Source organism: Mytilus californianus, unplaced genomic scaffold (genome assembly GCF_021869535.1).
Source record: "Mytilus californianus isolate M0D057914Y unplaced genomic scaffold, xbMytCali1.0.p SCAF_5, whole genome shotgun sequence".
Classification (NCBI taxonomy): Eukaryota; Metazoa; Mollusca; class Bivalvia; order Mytilida; family Mytilidae; genus Mytilus; species Mytilus californianus.
Window position 1 is genome coordinate 46,418,798 of NW_026262701.1, and position 20,716 is coordinate 46,439,513.

Here is a 20,716-nt window from a genome sequence, read left to right on the forward strand (position 1 = left end):
CAAAACAACTAACATAAAAACAATAGACACAAAGCACTGATATAAGAGTACTCGCAGTTACTGAAAACTAGTTCGGTCAAAATCAATTACAATTAAAAATAAATAAAAGTTCTCCCTGACTAAAGTATGAATCAGTACACATCCAACGGATTTAGTGAAGAGGTCATAGACATTTTTTGAAACAGATGACCTTATGCAATGCCAAAATATAGGTAAACTGTATCGACAGGATGTAGGCTTATGAGTTCTCATAACTGTAGACTACGTATATAGCAATATATACTTTATAGTTATGTTTTAATTCTTAAAAACTAAATCAATGTTAGCACCGATAAAAACAATACATGCATTTAAATATTTTCTTACGTGTTAAATTGATACCCTTTGAGAATAAGTTTATTAAGGGAATCGTTAAGTTTACATGGATCACATCTAGATTTACAGGCTCTATAAACAATATCGCCGTAAAAATTAGGATGTGATATCCCGTTTTTAATAAGAATACTTCAGGTATCTATGAAATAATTTGGTACAGATTTTAATTTATTTGTGTTAACGAAATCCTTGATTTTAAACTTCACCAGTTATACATAAATTACTTTCATTAAATTCTAAAACGCGACTACTGACAAGAGCATAGCGAACGAGTTTTGAAATATGCATATGTAAGAAGGGTCAAAGGAATTAAGCCTATCTACCTCATAACTATTGAGTTTAACGCCTTCTCTTATTTTGTTCAAAGTAACATTGTGCATGTCGAAGCAATCTTTAAAGGCACGCATAGTGAGTCCCCCAATCGCGGGAACACAACAAATGTATCCTGTTTATAGCGATTTTTTTCTGATTTTTCAATATTACTTTCGTCCAATATAAATTTTAGACAATCGAGAATGTCAGAGATCAGAATTTTTTTTTAGTTTTTTTTCATTACACGCTGTTTTGAACAAGATGATTAAGGGGACGACCATTTGATTTTCTGGGAGAGGGATTTTTTTCCGAATAGCATAGATCATTTTCATCTGTTGCTACGCATGCTATTTTTCCGCAGGAAGATGTATTTTTAACTTTTGTCCAATTTGTTTCCTGCATTTTGTGTAGCAGCAAAGATGTTTATTGTCAGTTCTTACTAGGCCAAGGTATTCGCTTTCCACCCCCCACCCCCCCCCCCCCCCCCCCCTTTTCCCCCAAAAAATATAATCAAATGGTCGTCCCCTAAGTCTTGAATGTACATTTCCTTGTTACCTCGCATGTTTCCAGAAGCCGGGATGATTCAATGCTCTTCAAAGTTAATAAACTTATCAAATTTTTGAATGTTTGCTTTATGTGTATCGTTGAAATGGTTTTTTTTTCTTTCAATAAGATATTATCAATGTATTTTAAAGCTTACCTTCTCTTTCTATAATTGGTTTTCGGCCTTCTGATGTTGGAGTGCTAACTGAACGTCTAGGAAAATTTGAGAGTGTGAATCTGTTACCACCATTTCTAAGGACATCGCTAAAAAGTCTCGTGCGGATAGTAGAACTACTTCCTGTACGTCTGCTACGCGGCAATGAGCGACTTCTCCTTGTTCTCATTTTGAAATATGTAGAACTAAAGTGAAAAATATAAGAAGAAATAGTAAAGAACTTGAAAGAAATGTTAATAGGATGATGCTAATTTAAACGTACAAGATCTTATGTTGATAATGCCTGACTATGATGCATTATTTCAACTAAATGATAATTGGCAAGAAGAGCGTTAATAATTGTATGAATGTTTTGCTGGATCACTATTGCAAGTATTACATACGCTAAAAATAAACATAAAGTATGCGCTCTTTCAGAACTTTGTAGATATCAAGGTCACATCTTGCATCTTTCCTCGTAATATATAAACATTTAATAGCATTAACTTAGACATCAAAGCCATTTGTTAAAGAACAATGAACTGCACAATTGTGAACTCTTGGTTAATGCACCGTACAACCGACCTGCATTATTTGTTCAAAACCCGAGGGATACGTTTACAATTACACATTGCTGTATTCTTGGAGAGTGTGTAAAGGGAGACAGCGTGAAATTCATTATATTTCTCCTCATTCAAATTTCTTGAATTGATCGATGTTCTCTTTTTCATTCTTAGTCTAACACCACGGCACTGTAACCATCTCTTCAGTTGGACATTTGCACAGCTTTCAAAATCATTTAAATGTATTTTTGCCCCAGGAATATCTTTATCAGTTAATTTTATTTTCATAAAATCTTGAGTGGATGCCATTGTTATTACTGATTTGTTTGCATGAGGTGAAACCCAATTGAAAATTGCAAAAGGAGAATAAATAGACAGTCTGTTCAAAATCCGAAACAAACTGTATAAAACATGGGGAAATGTACTTTATCAAAAATTAAATTGAGTTAATTCGATTATATTCATTGAACTGAACTAACAGCCTATTTCATTCAAGAACTGAAAAAATAAAGAATGCAAAAATTCCTCCCTTGTGATATTTGTCGGGTCTGGATTAAAACTAATTTTGGGTCAGGGGTTCTTTTCACAAAAAATCTTTACTGAAATGTTCATGACTTCAGAGTATTTTTTCTCGTAAGCGTTTTTTTTTTTGTGATTTTGTTCGCTGGTGTACGATGTGATTTAATAACTGACTTTTGACTTATTTTGTAATCAAGCAATTGATTAAGCAATTTTACGTGTTGCTCAGTCTTTGGTTTTCTATGTTGTGTTTTGCGCAATGAAGTTTGTTTGTCTTTTTCTTTTTAGCCATGGCGTTGTCAGTTTATTTTCGACTTGTGAGTTTGAATGTCCCTTTGGTATCATTCGCCTCTCTTTTTGTGACAAACCCTAGATTATGCTTAAAAATTTTGAGAGATCATTAACTTTTCCAAAAAGGAACCTCAATTGGAAAAAAAAACCTGTACAAATGTTAATCCCTTACGGTACGATGCAACCATTTTTTTATGTTTAAACATTGATATTTTCCCTACAATGTTATCCTCCCCCTCTAATTTAACCTGAATTTTAATTGATACTTTCATACATCAAAGCAAAGTAAAAATGAAATGAATTTGCTAACAGAGCATGTACAATCTAACACTTACATTTAAAGTGACTGACAACACATTACATCATAAAAATAGTTTGACTGATTATTTTATAAGCATGAATGAGTTTATGCAGTGTCATCTTCAACACGCAGGTTGATTATAACATCAAAACATCACAATAGAATGCAATTCTTACTCACTCATGTTATAGTATGATTTAAAACGACAAGATAACATGCTACGCTTCATGCATTTGATTTACAGTACGTATTGGCGGATTTAGGGGGATGTTCCGGGGGTTGGACTCCACTTTTTTTTTCGATTTTTAGTATTTTAGTCTTTTGTGTGTTTTTTTTAATCATGTGAACGTTTAATGGTATTCCGGGGTTTGGACCCCCCTCCCCTGTCCCCTTTTCAAAATGGCTGGATCCGCGCCTGATATATATATATATCATCTTCAGCATAAATAAAATCAAACATAAAATAATTTGCTGAGATCGAAATTTTAGGATAAATTAACTTTCATCATGAACACTCGGACTGGTTTCCTTGACGTCCAGTTCAATATGAGTGTTCATGAGGAAAGTCAACTTGGTTTCCGTTTCCTTAACGTCCATTTCGTCCCGAACATGCATAAAATATTTGCCCCTGGGCGTAGAGCAAAGAACAAATCAATCAACCACCTTAATGTCCAGTGGAGAAAAAAATTAAACTTTTTCATTTTTGCCAAAAAAAAAAATATTTTTTTGTGTATTATTTTGTCATTTTTTATATTTCTTTGTTAATTTGGCATAACTTTTTTAGAAAAATTTAGCAAAATTTTATTCCCGGGTGAACAAGGGTAGGGTGTTATTTACAACCGGGTAATTAACTAATCAGATTTCAGAATTCTTGCTGCATAAGAAATAAATAGGTTTTATATGTTTTTAACTCTCTGTGTAGTGTATCGTAGAGTGATTTTTGTTTTGTTTTTTTGTTATTTTACCTTGTTAAGCCGTGGTGCTATCTTTTTTTTTTCCTTTTTTTTTTGGACTTTACTCTTGGTATACGTACAAAGCTTTACTTCTGACAGTCTAAGAACTTAGGTTTTGATTAAGAATAGCCTTAAGTTTGTATTTATTTTATATAACTTCTTCTAATTTGCCAAATCTATATAAAAAAATCAGTTTCGAACCATTTTCGGGCTTTTATAATGTGGTTATATTTTTAAAAATATATTTAAAAGACATACAAATATTCTTGGAAACTCAAAGAACACATATGAAAACGCTGTTATGCTGTTAATTTTAGCAAAATTGAAAGACGCTTTTTTTTCAAATGGACTTGGTGAGAAATGAATTCAGTGGAAATTGGTTCTACAATGTACCTCATGTAAATAATTCATTTCAAATTCTTTGTGGCCACCACGTGCATTAATAGTTGTTATTAGCGTTTGAGATTAGACAAACCGCTGTTCAAAAACAGAGAAAAAGACCACCCATTAAATATCTTTATATTCTGCATTGTATACATTTACTGCACTCACAATTATTTTAAATTTGATATCTTTACTGTACTTGAAAAAATTAATTTACGCATTTAAATTATACAAAAGTATGTCATCGTATTTTCCATTTGAAGTCGTAAATCGAAGCACATAAAAGCATATTATTCAGAATCATGATTGTTGAACGGAACATGACCACAAAAAGTGCGCATATCTTTGATGGAAAAAAACAACACTAACATTATATAAGAAATAATTTTGTTGGCACGTAAATGAATTGATGCATGTAACCTTTAAAACACCACTGTCAGCTTTATCGAGTATCTTATTATTCAATGTTGTATTCTCGCATATATTATTTAAATTATAGCATTATGTTATAAAACAAGAAAAAGATAGAAACTGTCGGCAATCATGTTGGTTTGAAGTTTGTGATTTATTGATTGATTGGTGTTTAACACCACTTTCAGCACTTTTGGCTATTTCGTGGCGGTCATTTTATATTGGATGAGGAAGTCGAAGTGCCCGGAGATAACCACCCACCTACGGCAGGAAAACTGACGATCCTAGTCAATTACGATTGGAGTCGAACACATTTGCCATATGATGGATTCGAACGCAAGACATCTGTATTGACAGGCTTATGATACAGTAGTTGTACTACCTAGACCACTCGGCCACCATGGCGCCTGTATATTATGTGTCACATCTACAATCATTCTAAAGAAAAGACCAACTAAATGGAAACATTCAAAAAACCATTGTGTAGAGCTTTGATAGTTTCAGGCATACACGCATGCTGTGAAGTATCAACATTAACGATACTAAGTTTTGCTGCATAAAATGCGCATTTCAACAATTAATGTCTTCAGTGATGCTCAACATATTTGAAAAATCTAATACCTAAAATATGTAGCGTTTTATACGAATATGGGCCTTATTTTTTTAAACAAACTCAGTTGTTTCTACTTTCATTATGACTAAAAGTTTGAAAAATAGAAGGGATGATTAGGCCATAATTTGCCTTTTGCATTTTTTAATAAAGGAGTTTTGATATTTTAATCAACTTCCCACAGCTGATCATAATTGATACATGTATTAGTATTAATCAAAATTAGAATGCTTTCTTACGTATATTTACTTTTGACCTTCAAAGTTCTCTTAATAAGGAAAAAAAATGCAAAAATCGACATTACAGATTAGTTTTTATATCGTCATATTCTGATTTAAATTAAATATATATTAAGACTTACCACAATACGTATTATACTGTAACAGTTACTTATATGTTGATGCACAATGTACGTAAATCATCTTTTTTGTAAAGGCTGTTTCTCACGTCTAATTTAACCAAATTGTATATGTGAAGTGACCATGTGTTTTCATCTATTTCAATTAATGCATGTTTATAAAGTCATGCGTACAATTAAATCATAAGACGACATTACTTTAGTAAAGACTAACCACTCCTTTCCATTTGGATAAAAAAAAATGAAAAAAGGATTGAAAAAAATGCCTTTTTTAGCCATTTAACAAAATTCACTGTGACGTTGCGCACGATGTCGGTACATATGTACTACTTAGCGTTACACGACGTTCCGAATAATGAAGCGATTTCGACGATTTCAAAGAACGTTTCAAGCGTTCAAGCTTATAATTGATGAGGTCAATTTACTGTTGTGAATTTGGTAACCGATTTCGGTTTGTCTGAAAATGCATAGTTTAACAAATAAAATATCGTACACATATTTTTTTTAATGAATATTCATTTATAGGAGTTGTCAGTCTTTCCAGGCCATAATTGATCATTTTACTTTTGGAAGCAGTTCGCATCAATGAATCATACATTGATTTCCAAATTTATACAGATTTCTTTTTTTAATATAAATTAGATTTTGATTTTATTTTCCCTTTTTAATGCATGTTTATACATACTCCTTTTGTTGTATTTCTTTCCGTTTCCGTTTCCTTTCTATATTTTATCATTTCCCGATGCTTTCTTTGTCGCAAAATTTCTAGGTAGTTAAACATTTTGGATTCATGTTTTTCTCATTTCCGTATTTTTGTGACATTATATGCACATCCTTTGTTTTGTTATAATAGCCAGCAATGGTTTTTCTCTATTTTATTTTATTAACAAAAAAATTATACATGTTGCTTTTGATGATTTAAAACTTGCATATAGACAACGTTCCTTGAATAAAACAAATGTCATGAATGTGCGGAAAAAAAAACTAAGATCCCGATGTTTTTTTAGATCAATCTCATTTGGTCAACATTTGAATTTAAACTTAAACTTTTCCTTTATCATACATTGGTTATATTTTAACTTATTTTTTTATTTTCATTCGAATTAAACTGGAAACTATTAATTATGATATAAAATTAAAAACCCGAGCATGACATCAATTACGTTTTGCGAACGTTGGGACAAAACGGCTATACTTTTCGAAACGATATATAAACATCTTGTTGCCTATCGAAAAAATGTTAAACACTATATTGTTTAAAAAGAAAAAAACTTTTACCGTCAAGTTTTATTTTCTTTGATCTAACTATGCTGCCTTATTTAATATACAGCCGGTTAAAACCTCAATTGTAAAAAACTTTCAAAATATCATAAATATTTTTCCTCTCAGCTTTTCCAATTTCACGGTATAAATGCGCAAACCCGATATATGCTTACCTTGCATATGCTTGGACATTTTTCAGACCGTTTTCAAAAATAACATTTTCCGGTTTACGGTTTCAGTGATATTGATTTTGCTTTAACACGCGAATAACAATAACAATAGCAATACTCTTGTGAAGTTTTACGATGGTCAGAAAAAAAATACTGTAGGAAAGAAACGAAACTCCGATCTTTTGCACACAAAATGTAACGTTGGACATTACGTTTTTGCGTAAAAATGGGATAATTAAGTGTTATAATTCTTGATATTTTAAATTTCGGTTCCTTATTTCTTTATTTTGAAGTCTAATGTAATAAATTCAACTAAAAGTCACTATATTTTTATCAAACTGACCAGTCTACGTATTTATTTTCATGCTAATCTATAGCAAAATGGAATTCGTACCAACATCGTGCGCAACGTCTGTATCATAATAATACTATTAATCGGTGATTATTGTTTGTAACTAGCTTACATTCAGTGACAAATATCTCAAGGCGCGCATATTCAGGACGAGAACAAATCAACAACTAATACCATATGTAGGTTCAGCAAAGGGGAAAAGGAGGGTTATAAATATAACTCTTAGGTCCGAGTACACAGTTATTTCGTAGTGCATTTCTTTTAGACAATAAATGAAAATTAAAAAAATCCCACCTGCGCTTTCTCAATAATATTTTTACAGTGTGTTGTACTACTTTTGGGACAAATTATATCAAAATTATAGAAAACTTCATCGGCTCTAACTCAAAATATGGACAATTTCATGTTAAGGGGGTCTTCAAATCTTTTGACAGCTTGCGAAGTGCTAATTTTTAACATTTTTCAGCTGGACCAAATCACTACTTTACTTTAAAATTCATGACCCAAATTTTTTTACAGTGTCATTTCACCCCCCTACTTACTATTTGAGTCATAAAACATGGAGAAATAAATTTGGAAGTGGTATAAAAAAAATCAACAAGTAACACACTGTCCACACTAGGGACTATATTCGTGGACAACGAAAATCAAAGGACGATAACTGTGTACCCGGACCTAATAGGGTAGAAAAAGTTGACCAATCTTAATGAAACTTGGTATGACCAAAGCTTATTAAATTAATAAACTGCTTACAAAGTTTCATGGCAATAGGATATATATTATAGACAATATGACTAATTCTATATTCAACTTTGGGTGTTAAATTTAGACGGTAAAATTGAAAATTTTCAACTATCAACATTTGGGGCTTAAAAAATTAAGATTTTGCAAAAAAATACTTTTGAAATGCCTTAATATATAATATATTATGTATTAAAAGCAATAGAGTACTCATTTGATTTATCAGACTTATCATAATTATTAAAAAGTCAAATTTATATGAGCCTATGGCTAAAAATGGAGGTTTTCCAATGAAGGGGGGCCTTACATAAAGATGTAATATTTTCCAGCAATTTTAAATTTGTAAAGCTTTTTGGTTATAAATAATCCTTACATATGTATTTAATGTACTTTAAATGGAAAGAAAACTTACAAATAACATATCACATTAGTTTAAAAGGGTCTTAGGCCAAGTAAGACTGAAAATAATTTAGGGTCAATTTAGGCTGTATCACATATTTACATTTAAAAATGCATATTGAAGCTATAGGAAATAAAATTTTTTGTCTGTTCTATCATTTCTATACTCAGGTGACATGATACAATAAATCTGAGCACAAAAAGACTCTTGCATTCAACTTTTTTTGCAGACAGTATGGTCTGATACAAAGATTTTTCACTTTTTAGTGAAAAACATGCATGCAATTTTAGTCTCAATAGGCTTATATTTGAACCACTTGCTATCCTACAGAAGAAAAGAAAGATATTATGTGACATAAAACAGGTACAACAGACATTGTTAAGTGCTTTTTATACACATTTAGTGAGGTCTTTATAATGGACTTCAACTTTTATGTTCCAAGCTCCTCACATTTAACTTGATCCAAACAGGGCGTTAGACGAGGATCATATATACAACACATTTTTCACATATTGTCTGAGATAATCTTCTTTTCTGTAGATTCAGAGTTCACAAATGAGTAATACAACTGGATTGAAGCATAGAAACACAAATATTGACACATAAAAACCTGTCAGATAGAAAGTCAGAATGCCACTTATGCATCAAAATTGAAAAAGCTATGAAATGCTTATTTTGACCATAAAATGCCAAAATTGGTCATTTTTGCAGAAATTCTATCAAATAAAAGTTTAAATCCTTTAGTTTTATGCTATTTAATAAATTGACACCATCAAATCATTCAGGGAAGTTGCCAAAGTACAGATTCTATATTTCCTGATTTCACCTCTTAGGTCCGAGTACACAGTTATTTCGTAGTGCATTTCTTTTAGACAATAAATGAAAATTAAAAAAATCCCACCTGCGCTTTCTCAATAATATTTTTACAGTGTGTTGTACTACTTTTGGGACAAATTATATCAAAATTATAGAAAACTTCATCGGCTCTAACTCAAAATATGGACAATTTCATGTTAAGGGGGTCTTCAAATCTTTTGACAGCTTGCGAAGTGCTAATTTTTAACATTTTTCAGCTGGACCAAATCACTACTTTACTTTAAAATTCATGACCCAAATTTTTTTACAGTGTCATTTCACCCCCCTACTTACTATTTGAGTCATAAAACATGGAGAAATAAATTTGGAAGTGGTATAAAAAAAATCAACAAGTAACACACTGTCCACACTAGGGACTATATTCGTGGACAACGAAAATCAAAGGACGATAACTGTGTACCCGGACCTAATAGGGTAGAAAAAGTTGACCAATCTTAATGAAACTTGGTATGACCAAAGCTTATTAAATTAATAAACTGCTTACAAAGTTTCATGGCAATAGGATATATATTATAGACAATATGACTAATTCTATATTCAACTTTGGGTGTTAAATTTAGACGGTAAAATTGAAAATTTTCAACTATCAACATTTGGGGCTTAAAAAATTAAGATTTTGCAAAAAAATACTTTTGAAATGCCTTAATATATAATATATTATGTATTAAAAGCAATAGAGTACTCATTTGATTTATCAGACTTATCATAATTATTAAAAAGTCAAATTTATATGAGCCTATGGCTAAAAATGGAGGTTTTCCAATGAAGGGGGGCCTTACATAAAGATGTAATATTTTCCAGCAATTTTAAATTTGTAAAGCTTTTTGGTTATAAATAATCCTTACATATGTATTTAATGTACTTTAAATGGAAAGAAAACTTACAAATAACATATCACATTAGTTTAAAAGGGTCTTAGGCCAAGTAAGACTGAAAATAATTTAGGGTCAATTTAGGCTGTATCACATATTTACATTTAAAAATGCATATTGAAGCTATAGGAAATAAAATTTTTTGTCTGTTCTATCATTTCTATACTCAGGTGACATGATACAATAAATCTGAGCACAAAAAGACTCTTGCATTCAACTTTTTTTGCAGACAGTATGGTCTGATACAAAGATTTTTCACTTTTTAGTGAAAAACATGCATGCAATTTTAGTCTCAATAGGCTTATATTTGAACCACTTGCTATCCTACAGAAGAAAAGAAAGATATTATGTGACATAAAACAGGTACAACAGACATTGTTAAGTGCTTTTTATACACATTTAGTGAGGTCTTTATAATGGACTTCAACTTTTATGTTCCAAGCTCCTCACATTTAACTTGATCCAAACAGGGCGTTAGACGAGGATCATATATACAACACATTTTTCACATATTGTCTGAGATAATCTTCTTTTCTGTAGATTCAGAGTTCACAAATGAGTAATACAACTGGATTGAAGCATAGAAACACAAATATTGACACATAAAAACCTGTCAGATAGAAAGTCAGAATGCCACTTATGCATCAAAATTGAAAAAGCTATGAAATGCTTATTTTGACCATAAAATGCCAAAATTGGTCATTTTTGCAGAAATTCTATCAAATAAAAGTTTAAATCCTTTAGTTTTATGCTATTTAATAAATTGACACCATCAAATCATTCAGGGAAGTTGCCAAAGTACAGATTCTATATTTCCTGATTTCACCTCTTAGGTCCGAGTACACAGTTATTTCGTAGTGCATTTCTTTTAGACAATAAATGAAAATTAAAAAAATCCCACCTGCGCTTTCTCAATAATATTTTTACAGTGTGTTGTACTACTTTTGGGACAAATTATATCAAAATTATAGAAAACTTCATCGGCTCTAACTCAAAATATGGACAATTTCATGTTAAGGGGGTCTTCAAATCTTTTGACAGCTTGCGAAGTGCTAATTTTTAACATTTTTCAGCTGGACCAAATCACTACTTTACTTTAAAATTCATGACCCAAATTTTTTTACAGTGTCATTTCACCCCCCTACTTACTATTTGAGTCATAAAACATGGAGAAATAAATTTGGAAGTGGTATAAAAAAAATCAACAAGTAACACACTGTCCACACTAGGGACTATATTCGTGGACAACGAAAATCAAAGGACGATAACTGTGTACCCGGACCTAATAGGGTAGAAAAAGTTGACCAATCTTAATGAAACTTGGTATGACCAAAGCTTATTAAATTAATAAACTGCTTACAAAGTTTCATGGCAATAGGATATATATTATAGACAATATGACTAATTCTATATTCAACTTTGGGTGTTAAATTTAGACGGTAAAATTGAAAATTTTCAACTATCAACATTTGGGGCTTAAAAAATTAAGATTTTGCAAAAAAATACTTTTGAAATGCCTTAATATATAATATATTATGTATTAAAAGCAATAGAGTACTCATTTGATTTATCAGACTTATCATAATTATTAAAAAGTCAAATTTATATGAGCCTATGGCTAAAAATGGAGGTTTTCCAATGAAGGGGGGCCTTACATAAAGATGTAATATTTTCCAGCAATTTTAAATTTGTAAAGCTTTTTGGTTATAAATAATCCTTACATATGTATTTAATGTACTTTAAATGGAAAGAAAACTTACAAATAACATATCACATTAGTTTAAAAGGGTCTTAGGCCAAGTAAGACTGAAAATAATTTAGGGTCAATTTAGGCTGTATCACATATTTACATTTAAAAATGCATATTGAAGCTATAGGAAATAAAATTTTTTGTCTGTTCTATCATTTCTATACTCAGGTGACATGATACAATAAATCTGAGCACAAAAAGACTCTTGCATTCAACTTTTTTTGCAGACAGTATGGTCTGATACAAAGATTTTTCACTTTTTAGTGAAAAACATGCATGCAATTTTAGTCTCAATAGGCTTATATTTGAACCACTTGCTATCCTACAGAAGAAAAGAAAGATATTATGTGACATAAAACAGGTACAACAGACATTGTTAAGTGCTTTTTATACACATTTAGTGAGGTCTTTATAATGGACTTCAACTTTTATGTTCCAAGCTCCTCACATTTAACTTGATCCAAACAGGGCGTTAGACGAGGATCATATATACAACACATTTTTCACATATTGTCTGAGATAATCTTCTTTTCTGTAGATTCAGAGTTCACAAATGAGTAATACAACTGGATTGAAGCATAGAAACACAAATATTGACACATAAAAACCTGTCAGATAGAAAGTCAGAATGCCACTTATGCATCAAAATTGAAAAAGCTATGAAATGCTTATTTTGACCATAAAATGCCAAAATTGGTCATTTTTGCAGAAATTCTATCAAATAAAAGTTTAAATCCTTTAGTTTTATGCTATTTAATAAATTGACACCATCAAATCATTCAGGGAAGTTGCCAAAGTACAGATTCTATATTTCCTGATTTCACCTCTTAGGTCCGAGTACACAGTTATTTCGTAGTGCATTTCTTTTAGACAATAAATGAAAATTAAAAAAATCCCACCTGCGCTTTCTCAATAATATTTTTACAGTGTGTTGTACTACTTTTGGGACAAATTATATCAAAATTATAGAAAACTTCATCGGCTCTAACTCAAAATATGGACAATTTCATGTTAAGGGGGTCTTCAAATCTTTTGACAGCTTGCGAAGTGCTAATTTTTAACATTTTTCAGCTGGACCAAATCACTACTTTACTTTAAAATTCATGACCCAAATTTTTTTACAGTGTCATTTCACCCCCCTACTTACTATTTGAGTCATAAAACATGGAGAAATAAATTTGGAAGTGGTATAAAAAAAATCAACAAGTAACACACTGTCCACACTAGGGACTATATTCGTGGACAACGAAAATCAAAGGACGATAACTGTGTACCCGGACCTAATAGGGTAGAAAAAGTTGACCAATCTTAATGAAACTTGGTATGACCAAAGCTTATTAAATTAATAAACTGCTTACAAAGTTTCATGGCAATAGGATATATATTATAGACAATATGACTAATTCTATATTCAACTTTGGGTGTTAAATTTAGACGGTAAAATTGAAAATTTTCAACTATCAACATTTGGGGCTTAAAAAATTAAGATTTTGCAAAAAAATACTTTTGAAATGCCTTAATATATAATATATTATGTATTAAAAGCAATAGAGTACTCATTTGATTTATCAGACTTATCATAATTATTAAAAAGTCAAATTTATATGAGCCTATGGCTAAAAATGGAGGTTTTCCAATGAAGGGGGGCCTTACATAAAGATGTAATATTTTCCAGCAATTTTAAATTTGTAAAGCTTTTTGGTTATAAATAATCCTTACATATGTATTTAATGTACTTTAAATGGAAAGAAAACTTACAAATAACATATCACATTAGTTTAAAAGGGTCTTAGGCCAAGTAAGACTGAAAATAATTTAGGGTCAATTTAGGCTGTATCACATATTTACATTTAAAAATGCATATTGAAGCTATAGGAAATAAAATTTTTTGTCTGTTCTATCATTTCTATACTCAGGTGACATGATACAATAAATCTGAGCACAAAAAGACTCTTGCATTCAACTTTTTTTGCAGACAGTATGGTCTGATACAAAGATTTTTCACTTTTTAGTGAAAAACATGCATGCAATTTTAGTCTCAATAGGCTTATATTTGAACCACTTGCTATCCTACAGAAGAAAAGAAAGATATTATGTGACATAAAACAGGTACAACAGACATTGTTAAGTGCTTTTTATACACATTTAGTGAGGTCTTTATAATGGACTTCAACTTTTATGTTCCAAGCTCCTCACATTTAACTTGATCCAAACAGGGCGTTAGACGAGGATCATATATACAACACATTTTTCACATATTGTCTGAGATAATCTTCTTTTCTGTAGATTCAGAGTTCACAAATGAGTAATACAACTGGATTGAAGCATAGAAACACAAATATTGACACATAAAAACCTGTCAGATAGAAAGTCAGAATGCCACTTATGCATCAAAATTGAAAAAGCTATGAAATGCTTATTTTGACCATAAAATGCCAAAATTGGTCATTTTTGCAGAAATTCTATCAAATAAAAGTTTAAATCCTTTAGTTTTATGCTATTTAATAAATTGACACCATCAAATCATTCAGGGAAGTTGCCAAAGTACAGATTCTATATTTCCTGATTTCACCTCTTAGGTCCGAGTACACAGTTATTTCGTAGTGCATTTCTTTTAGACAATAAATGAAAATTAAAAAAATCCCACCTGCGCTTTCTCAATAATATTTTTACAGTGTGTTGTACTACTTTTGGGACAAATTATATCAAAATTATAGAAAACTTCATCGGCTCTAACTCAAAATATGGACAATTTCATGTTAAGGGGGTCTTCAAATCTTTTGACAGCTTGCGAAGTGCTAATTTTTAACATTTTTCAGCTGGACCAAATCACTACTTTACTTTAAAATTCATGACCCAAATTTTTTTACAGTGTCATTTCACCCCCCTACTTACTATTTGAGTCATAAAACATGGAGAAATAAATTTGGAAGTGGTATAAAAAAAATCAACAAGTAACACACTGTCCACACTAGGGACTATATTCGTGGACAACGAAAATCAAAGGACGATAACTGTGTACCCGGACCTAATAGGGTAGAAAAAGTTGACCAATCTTAATGAAACTTGGTATGACCAAAGCTTATTAAATTAATAAACTGCTTACAAAGTTTCATGGCAATAGGATATATATTATAGACAATATGACTAATTCTATATTCAACTTTGGGTGTTAAATTTAGACGGTAAAATTGAAAATTTTCAACTATCAACATTTGGGGCTTAAAAAATTAAGATTTTGCAAAAAAATACTTTTGAAATGCCTTAATATATAATATATTATGTATTAAAAGCAATAGAGTACTCATTTGATTTATCAGACTTATCATAATTATTAAAAAGTCAAATTTATATGAGCCTATGGCTAAAAATGGAGGTTTTCCAATGAAGGGGGGCCTTACATAAAGATGTAATATTTTCCAGCAATTTTAAATTTGTAAAGCTTTTTGGTTATAAATAATCCTTACATATGTATTTAATGTACTTTAAATGGAAAGAAAACTTACAAATAACATATCACATTAGTTTAAAAGGGTCTTAGGCCAAGTAAGACTGAAAATAATTTAGGGTCAATTTAGGCTGTATCACATATTTACATTTAAAAATGCATATTGAAGCTATAGGAAATAAAATTTTTTGTCTGTTCTATCATTTCTATACTCAGGTGACATGATACAATAAATCTGAGCACAAAAAGACTCTTGCATTCAACTTTTTTTGCAGACAGTATGGTCTGATACAAAGATTTTTCACTTTTTAGTGAAAAACATGCATGCAATTTTAGTCTCAATAGGCTTATATTTGAACCACTTGCTATCCTACAGAAGAAAAGAAAGATATTATGTGACATAAAACAGGTACAACAGACATTGTTAAGTGCTTTTTATACACATTTAGTGAGGTCTTTATAATGGACTTCAACTTTTATGTTCCAAGCTCCTCACATTTAACTTGATCCAAACAGGGCGTTAGACGAGGATCATATATACAACACATTTTTCACATATTGTCTGAGATAATCTTCTTTTCTGTAGATTCAGAGTTCACAAATGAGTAATACAACTGGATTGAAGCATAGAAACACAAATATTGACACATAAAAACCTGTCAGATAGAAAGTCAGAATGCCACTTATGCATCAAAATTGAAAAAGCTATGAAATGCTTATTTTGACCATAAAATGCCAAAATTGGTCATTTTTGCAGAAATTCTATCAAATAAAAGTTTAAATCCTTTAGTTTTATGCTATTTAATAAATTGACACCATCAAATCATTCAGGGAAGTTGCCAAAGTACAGATTCTATATTTCCTGATTTCACCTCTTAGGTCCGAGTACACAGTTATTTCGTAGTGCATTTCTTTTAGACAATAAATGAAAATTAAAAAAATCCCACCTGCGCTTTCTCAATAATATTTTTACAGTGTGTTGTACTACTTTTGGGACAAATTATATCAAAATTATAGAAAACTTCATCGGCTCTAACTCAAAATATGGACAATTTCATGTTAAGGGGGTCTTCAAATCTTTTGACAGCTTGCGAAGTGCTAATTTTTAACATTTTTCAGCTGGACCAAATCACTACTTTACTTTAAAATTCATGACCCAAATTTTTTTACAGTGTCATTTCACCCCCCTACTTACTATTTGAGTCATAAAACATGGAGAAATAAATTTGGAAGTGGTATAAAAAAAATCAACAAGTAACACACTGTCCACACTAGGGACTATATTCGTGGACAACGAAAATCAAAGGACGATAACTGTGTACCCGGACCTAATAGGGTAGAAAAAGTTGACCAATCTTAATGAAACTTGGTATGACCAAAGCTTATTAAATTAATAAACTGCTTACAAAGTTTCATGGCAATAGGATATATATTATAGACAATATGACTAATTCTATATTCAACTTTGGGTGTTAAATTTAGACGGTAAAATTGAAAATTTTCAACTATCAACATTTGGGGCTTAAAAAATTAAGATTTTGCAAAAAAATACTTTTGAAATGCCTTAATATATAATATATTATGTATTAAAAGCAATAGAGTACTCATTTGATTTATCAGACTTATCATAATTATTAAAAAGTCAAATTTATATGAGCCTATGGCTAAAAATGGAGGTTTTCCAATGAAGGGGGGCCTTACATAAAGATGTAATATTTTCCAGCAATTTTAAATTTGTAAAGCTTTTTGGTTATAAATAATCCTTACATATGTATTTAATGTACTTTAAATGGAAAGAAAACTTACAAATAACATATCACATTAGTTTAAAAGGGTCTTAGGCCAAGTAAGACTGAAAATAATTTAGGGTCAATTTAGGCTGTATCACATATTTACATTTAAAAATGCATATTGAAGCTATAGGAAATAAAATTTTTTGTCTGTTCTATCATTTCTATACTCAGGTGACATGATACAATAAATCTGAGCACAAAAAGACTCTTGCATTCAACTTTTTTTGCAGACAGTATGGTCTGATACAAAGATTTTTCACTTTTTAGTGAAAAACATGCATGCAATTTTAGTCTCAATAGGCTTATATTTGAACCACTTGCTATCCTACAGAAGAAAAGAAAGATATTATGTGACATAAAACAGGTACAACAGACATTGTTAAGTGCTTTTTATACACATTTAGTGAGGTCTTTATAATGGACTTCAACTTTTATGTTCCAAGCTCCTCACATTTAACTTGATCCAAACAGGGCGTTAGACGAGGATCATATATACAACACATTTTTCACATATTGTCTGAGATAATCTTCTTTTCTGTAGATTCAGAGTTCACAAATGAGTAATACAACTGGATTGAAGCATAGAAACACAAATATTGACACATAAAAACCTGTCAGATAGAAAGTCAGAATGCCACTTATGCATCAAAATTGAAAAAGCTATGAAATGCTTATTTTGACCATAAAATGCCAAAATTGGTCATTTTTGCAGAAATTCTATCAAATAAAAGTTTAAATCCTTTAGTTTTATGCTATTTAATAAATTGACACCATCAAATCATTCAGGGAAGTTGCCAAAGTACAGATTCTATATTTCCTGATTTCACCTCTTAGGTCCGAGTACACAGTTATTTCGTAGTGCATTTCTTTTAGACAATAAATGAAAATTAAAAAAATCCCACCTGCGCTTTCTCAATAATATTTTTACAGTGTGTTGTACTACTTTTGGGACAAATTATATCAAAATTATAGAAAACTTCATCGGCTCTAACTCAAAATATGGACAATTTCATGTTAAGGGGGTCTTCAAATCTTTTGACAGCTTGCGAAGTGCTAATTTTTAACATTTTTCAGCTGGACCAAATCACTACTTTACTTTAAAATTCATGACCCAAATTTTTTTACAGTGTCATTTCACCCCCCTACTTACTATTTGAGTCATAAAACATGGAGAAATAAATTTGGAAGTGGTATAAAAAAAATCAACAAGTAACACACTGTCCACACTAGGGACTATATTCGTGGACAACGAAAATCAAAGGACGATAACTGTGTACCCGGACCTAATAGGGTAGAAAAAGTTGACCAATCTTAATGAAACTTGGTATGACCAAAGCTTATTAAATTAATAAACTGCTTACAAAGTTTCATGGCAATAGGATATATATTATAGACAATATGACTAATTCTATATTCAACTTTGGGTGTTAAATTTAGACGGTAAAATTGAAAATTTTCAACTATCAACATTTGGGGCTTAAAAAATTAAGATTTTGCAAAAAAATACTTTTGAAATGCCTTAATATATAATATATTATGTATTAAAAGCAATAGAGTACTCATTTGATTTATCAGACTTATCATAATTATTAAAAAGTCAAATTTATATGAGCCTATGGCTAAAAATGGAGGTTTTCCAATGAAGGGGGGCCTTACATAAAGATGTAATATTTTCCAGCAATTTTAAATTTGTAAAGCTTTTTGGTTATAAATAATCCTTACATATGTATTTAATGTACTTTAAATGGAAAGAAAACTTACAAATAACATATCACATTAGTTTAAAAGGGTCTTAGGCCAAGTAAGACTGAAAATAATTTAGGGTCAATTTAGGCTGTATCACATATTTACATTTAAAAATGCATATTGAAGCTATAGGAAATAAAATTTTTTGTCTGTTCTATCATTTCTATACTCAGGTGACATGATACAATAAATCTGAGCACAAAAAGACTCTTGCATTCAACTTTTTTTGCAGACAGTATGGTCTGATACAAAGATTTTTCACTTTTTAGTGAAAAACATGCATGCAATTTTAGTCTCAATAGGCTTATATTTGAACCACTTGCTATCCTACAGAAGAAAAGAAAGATATTATGTGACATAAAACAGGTACAACAGACATTGTTAAGTGCTTTTTATACACATTTAGTGAGGTCTTTATAATGGACTTCAACTTTTATGTTCCAAGCTCCTCACATTTAACTTGATCCAAACAGGGCGTTAGACGAGGATCATATATACAACACATTTTTCACATATTGTCTGAGATAATCTTCTTTTCTGTAGATTCAGAGTTCACAAATGAGTAATACAACTGGATTGAAGCATAGAAACACAAATATTGACACATAAAAACCTGTCAGATAGAAAGTCAGAATGCCACTTATGCATCAAAATTGAAAAAGCTATGAAATGCTTATTTTGACCATAAAATGCCAAAATTGGTCATTTTTGCAGAAATTCTATCAAATAAAAGTTTAAATCCTTTAGTTTTATGCTATTTAATAAATTGACACCATCAAATCATTCAGGGAAGTTGCCAAAGTACAGATTCTATATTTCCTGATTTCACCTCTTAGGTCCGAGTACACAGTTATTTCGTAGTGCATTTCTTTTAGACAATAAATGAAAATTAAAAAAATCCCACCTGCGCTTTCTCAATAATATTTTTACAGTGTGTTGTACTACTTTTGGGACAAATTATATCAAAATTATAGAAAACTTCATCGGCTCTAACTCAAAATATGGACAATTTCATGTTAAGGGGGTCTTCAAATCTTTTGACAGCTTGCGAAGTGCTAATTTTTAACATTTTTCAGCTGGACCAAATCACTACTTTACTTTAAAATTCATGACCCAAATTTTTTTACAGTGTCATTTCACCCCCCTACTTACTATTTGAGTCATAAAACATGGAGAAATAAATTTGGAAGTGGTATAAAAAAAATCAACAAGTAACACACTGTCCACACTAGGGACTATATTCGTGGACAACGAAAATCAAAGGACGATAACTGTGTACCCGGACCTAATAGGGTAGAAAAAGTTGACCAATCTTAATGAAACTTGGTATGACCAAAGCTTATTAAATTAATAAACTGCTTACAAAGTTTCATGGCAATAGGATATATATTATAGACAATATGACTAATTCTATATTCAACTTTGGGTGTTAAATTTAGACGGTAAAATTGAAAATTTTCAACTATCAACATTTGGGGCTTAAAAAATTAAGATTTTGCAAAAAAATACTTTTGAAATGCCTTAATATATA

At 30.7% G+C, this 20,716-nt stretch overlaps 1 protein-coding gene across 3 annotated transcripts in view; it reads right to left on the minus strand.

Moving 5' to 3' along the window:
- LOC127702316 (hemocyte protein-glutamine gamma-glutamyltransferase-like) overlaps window positions 1-20,716 on the minus strand; it is a 109,545-nt gene that overhangs the window by 20,821 nt on the left and 68,008 nt on the right. For 2 of the 3 annotated variants that reach the window (XM_052206457.1, XM_052206459.1), the window contains exon 2: window positions 1,388-1,590. In XM_052206457.1, the coding sequence (XP_052062417.1) occupies window positions 1,388-1,574 (187 nt within the window). In that variant the 5' untranslated portion in view covers window positions 1,575-1,590. Of the gene's footprint in view, window positions 1-1,387; window positions 1,591-5,777; window positions 5,894-20,716 lie in introns of those variants that run through there. The other variant, XM_052206458.1, reaches the window with a different exon arrangement.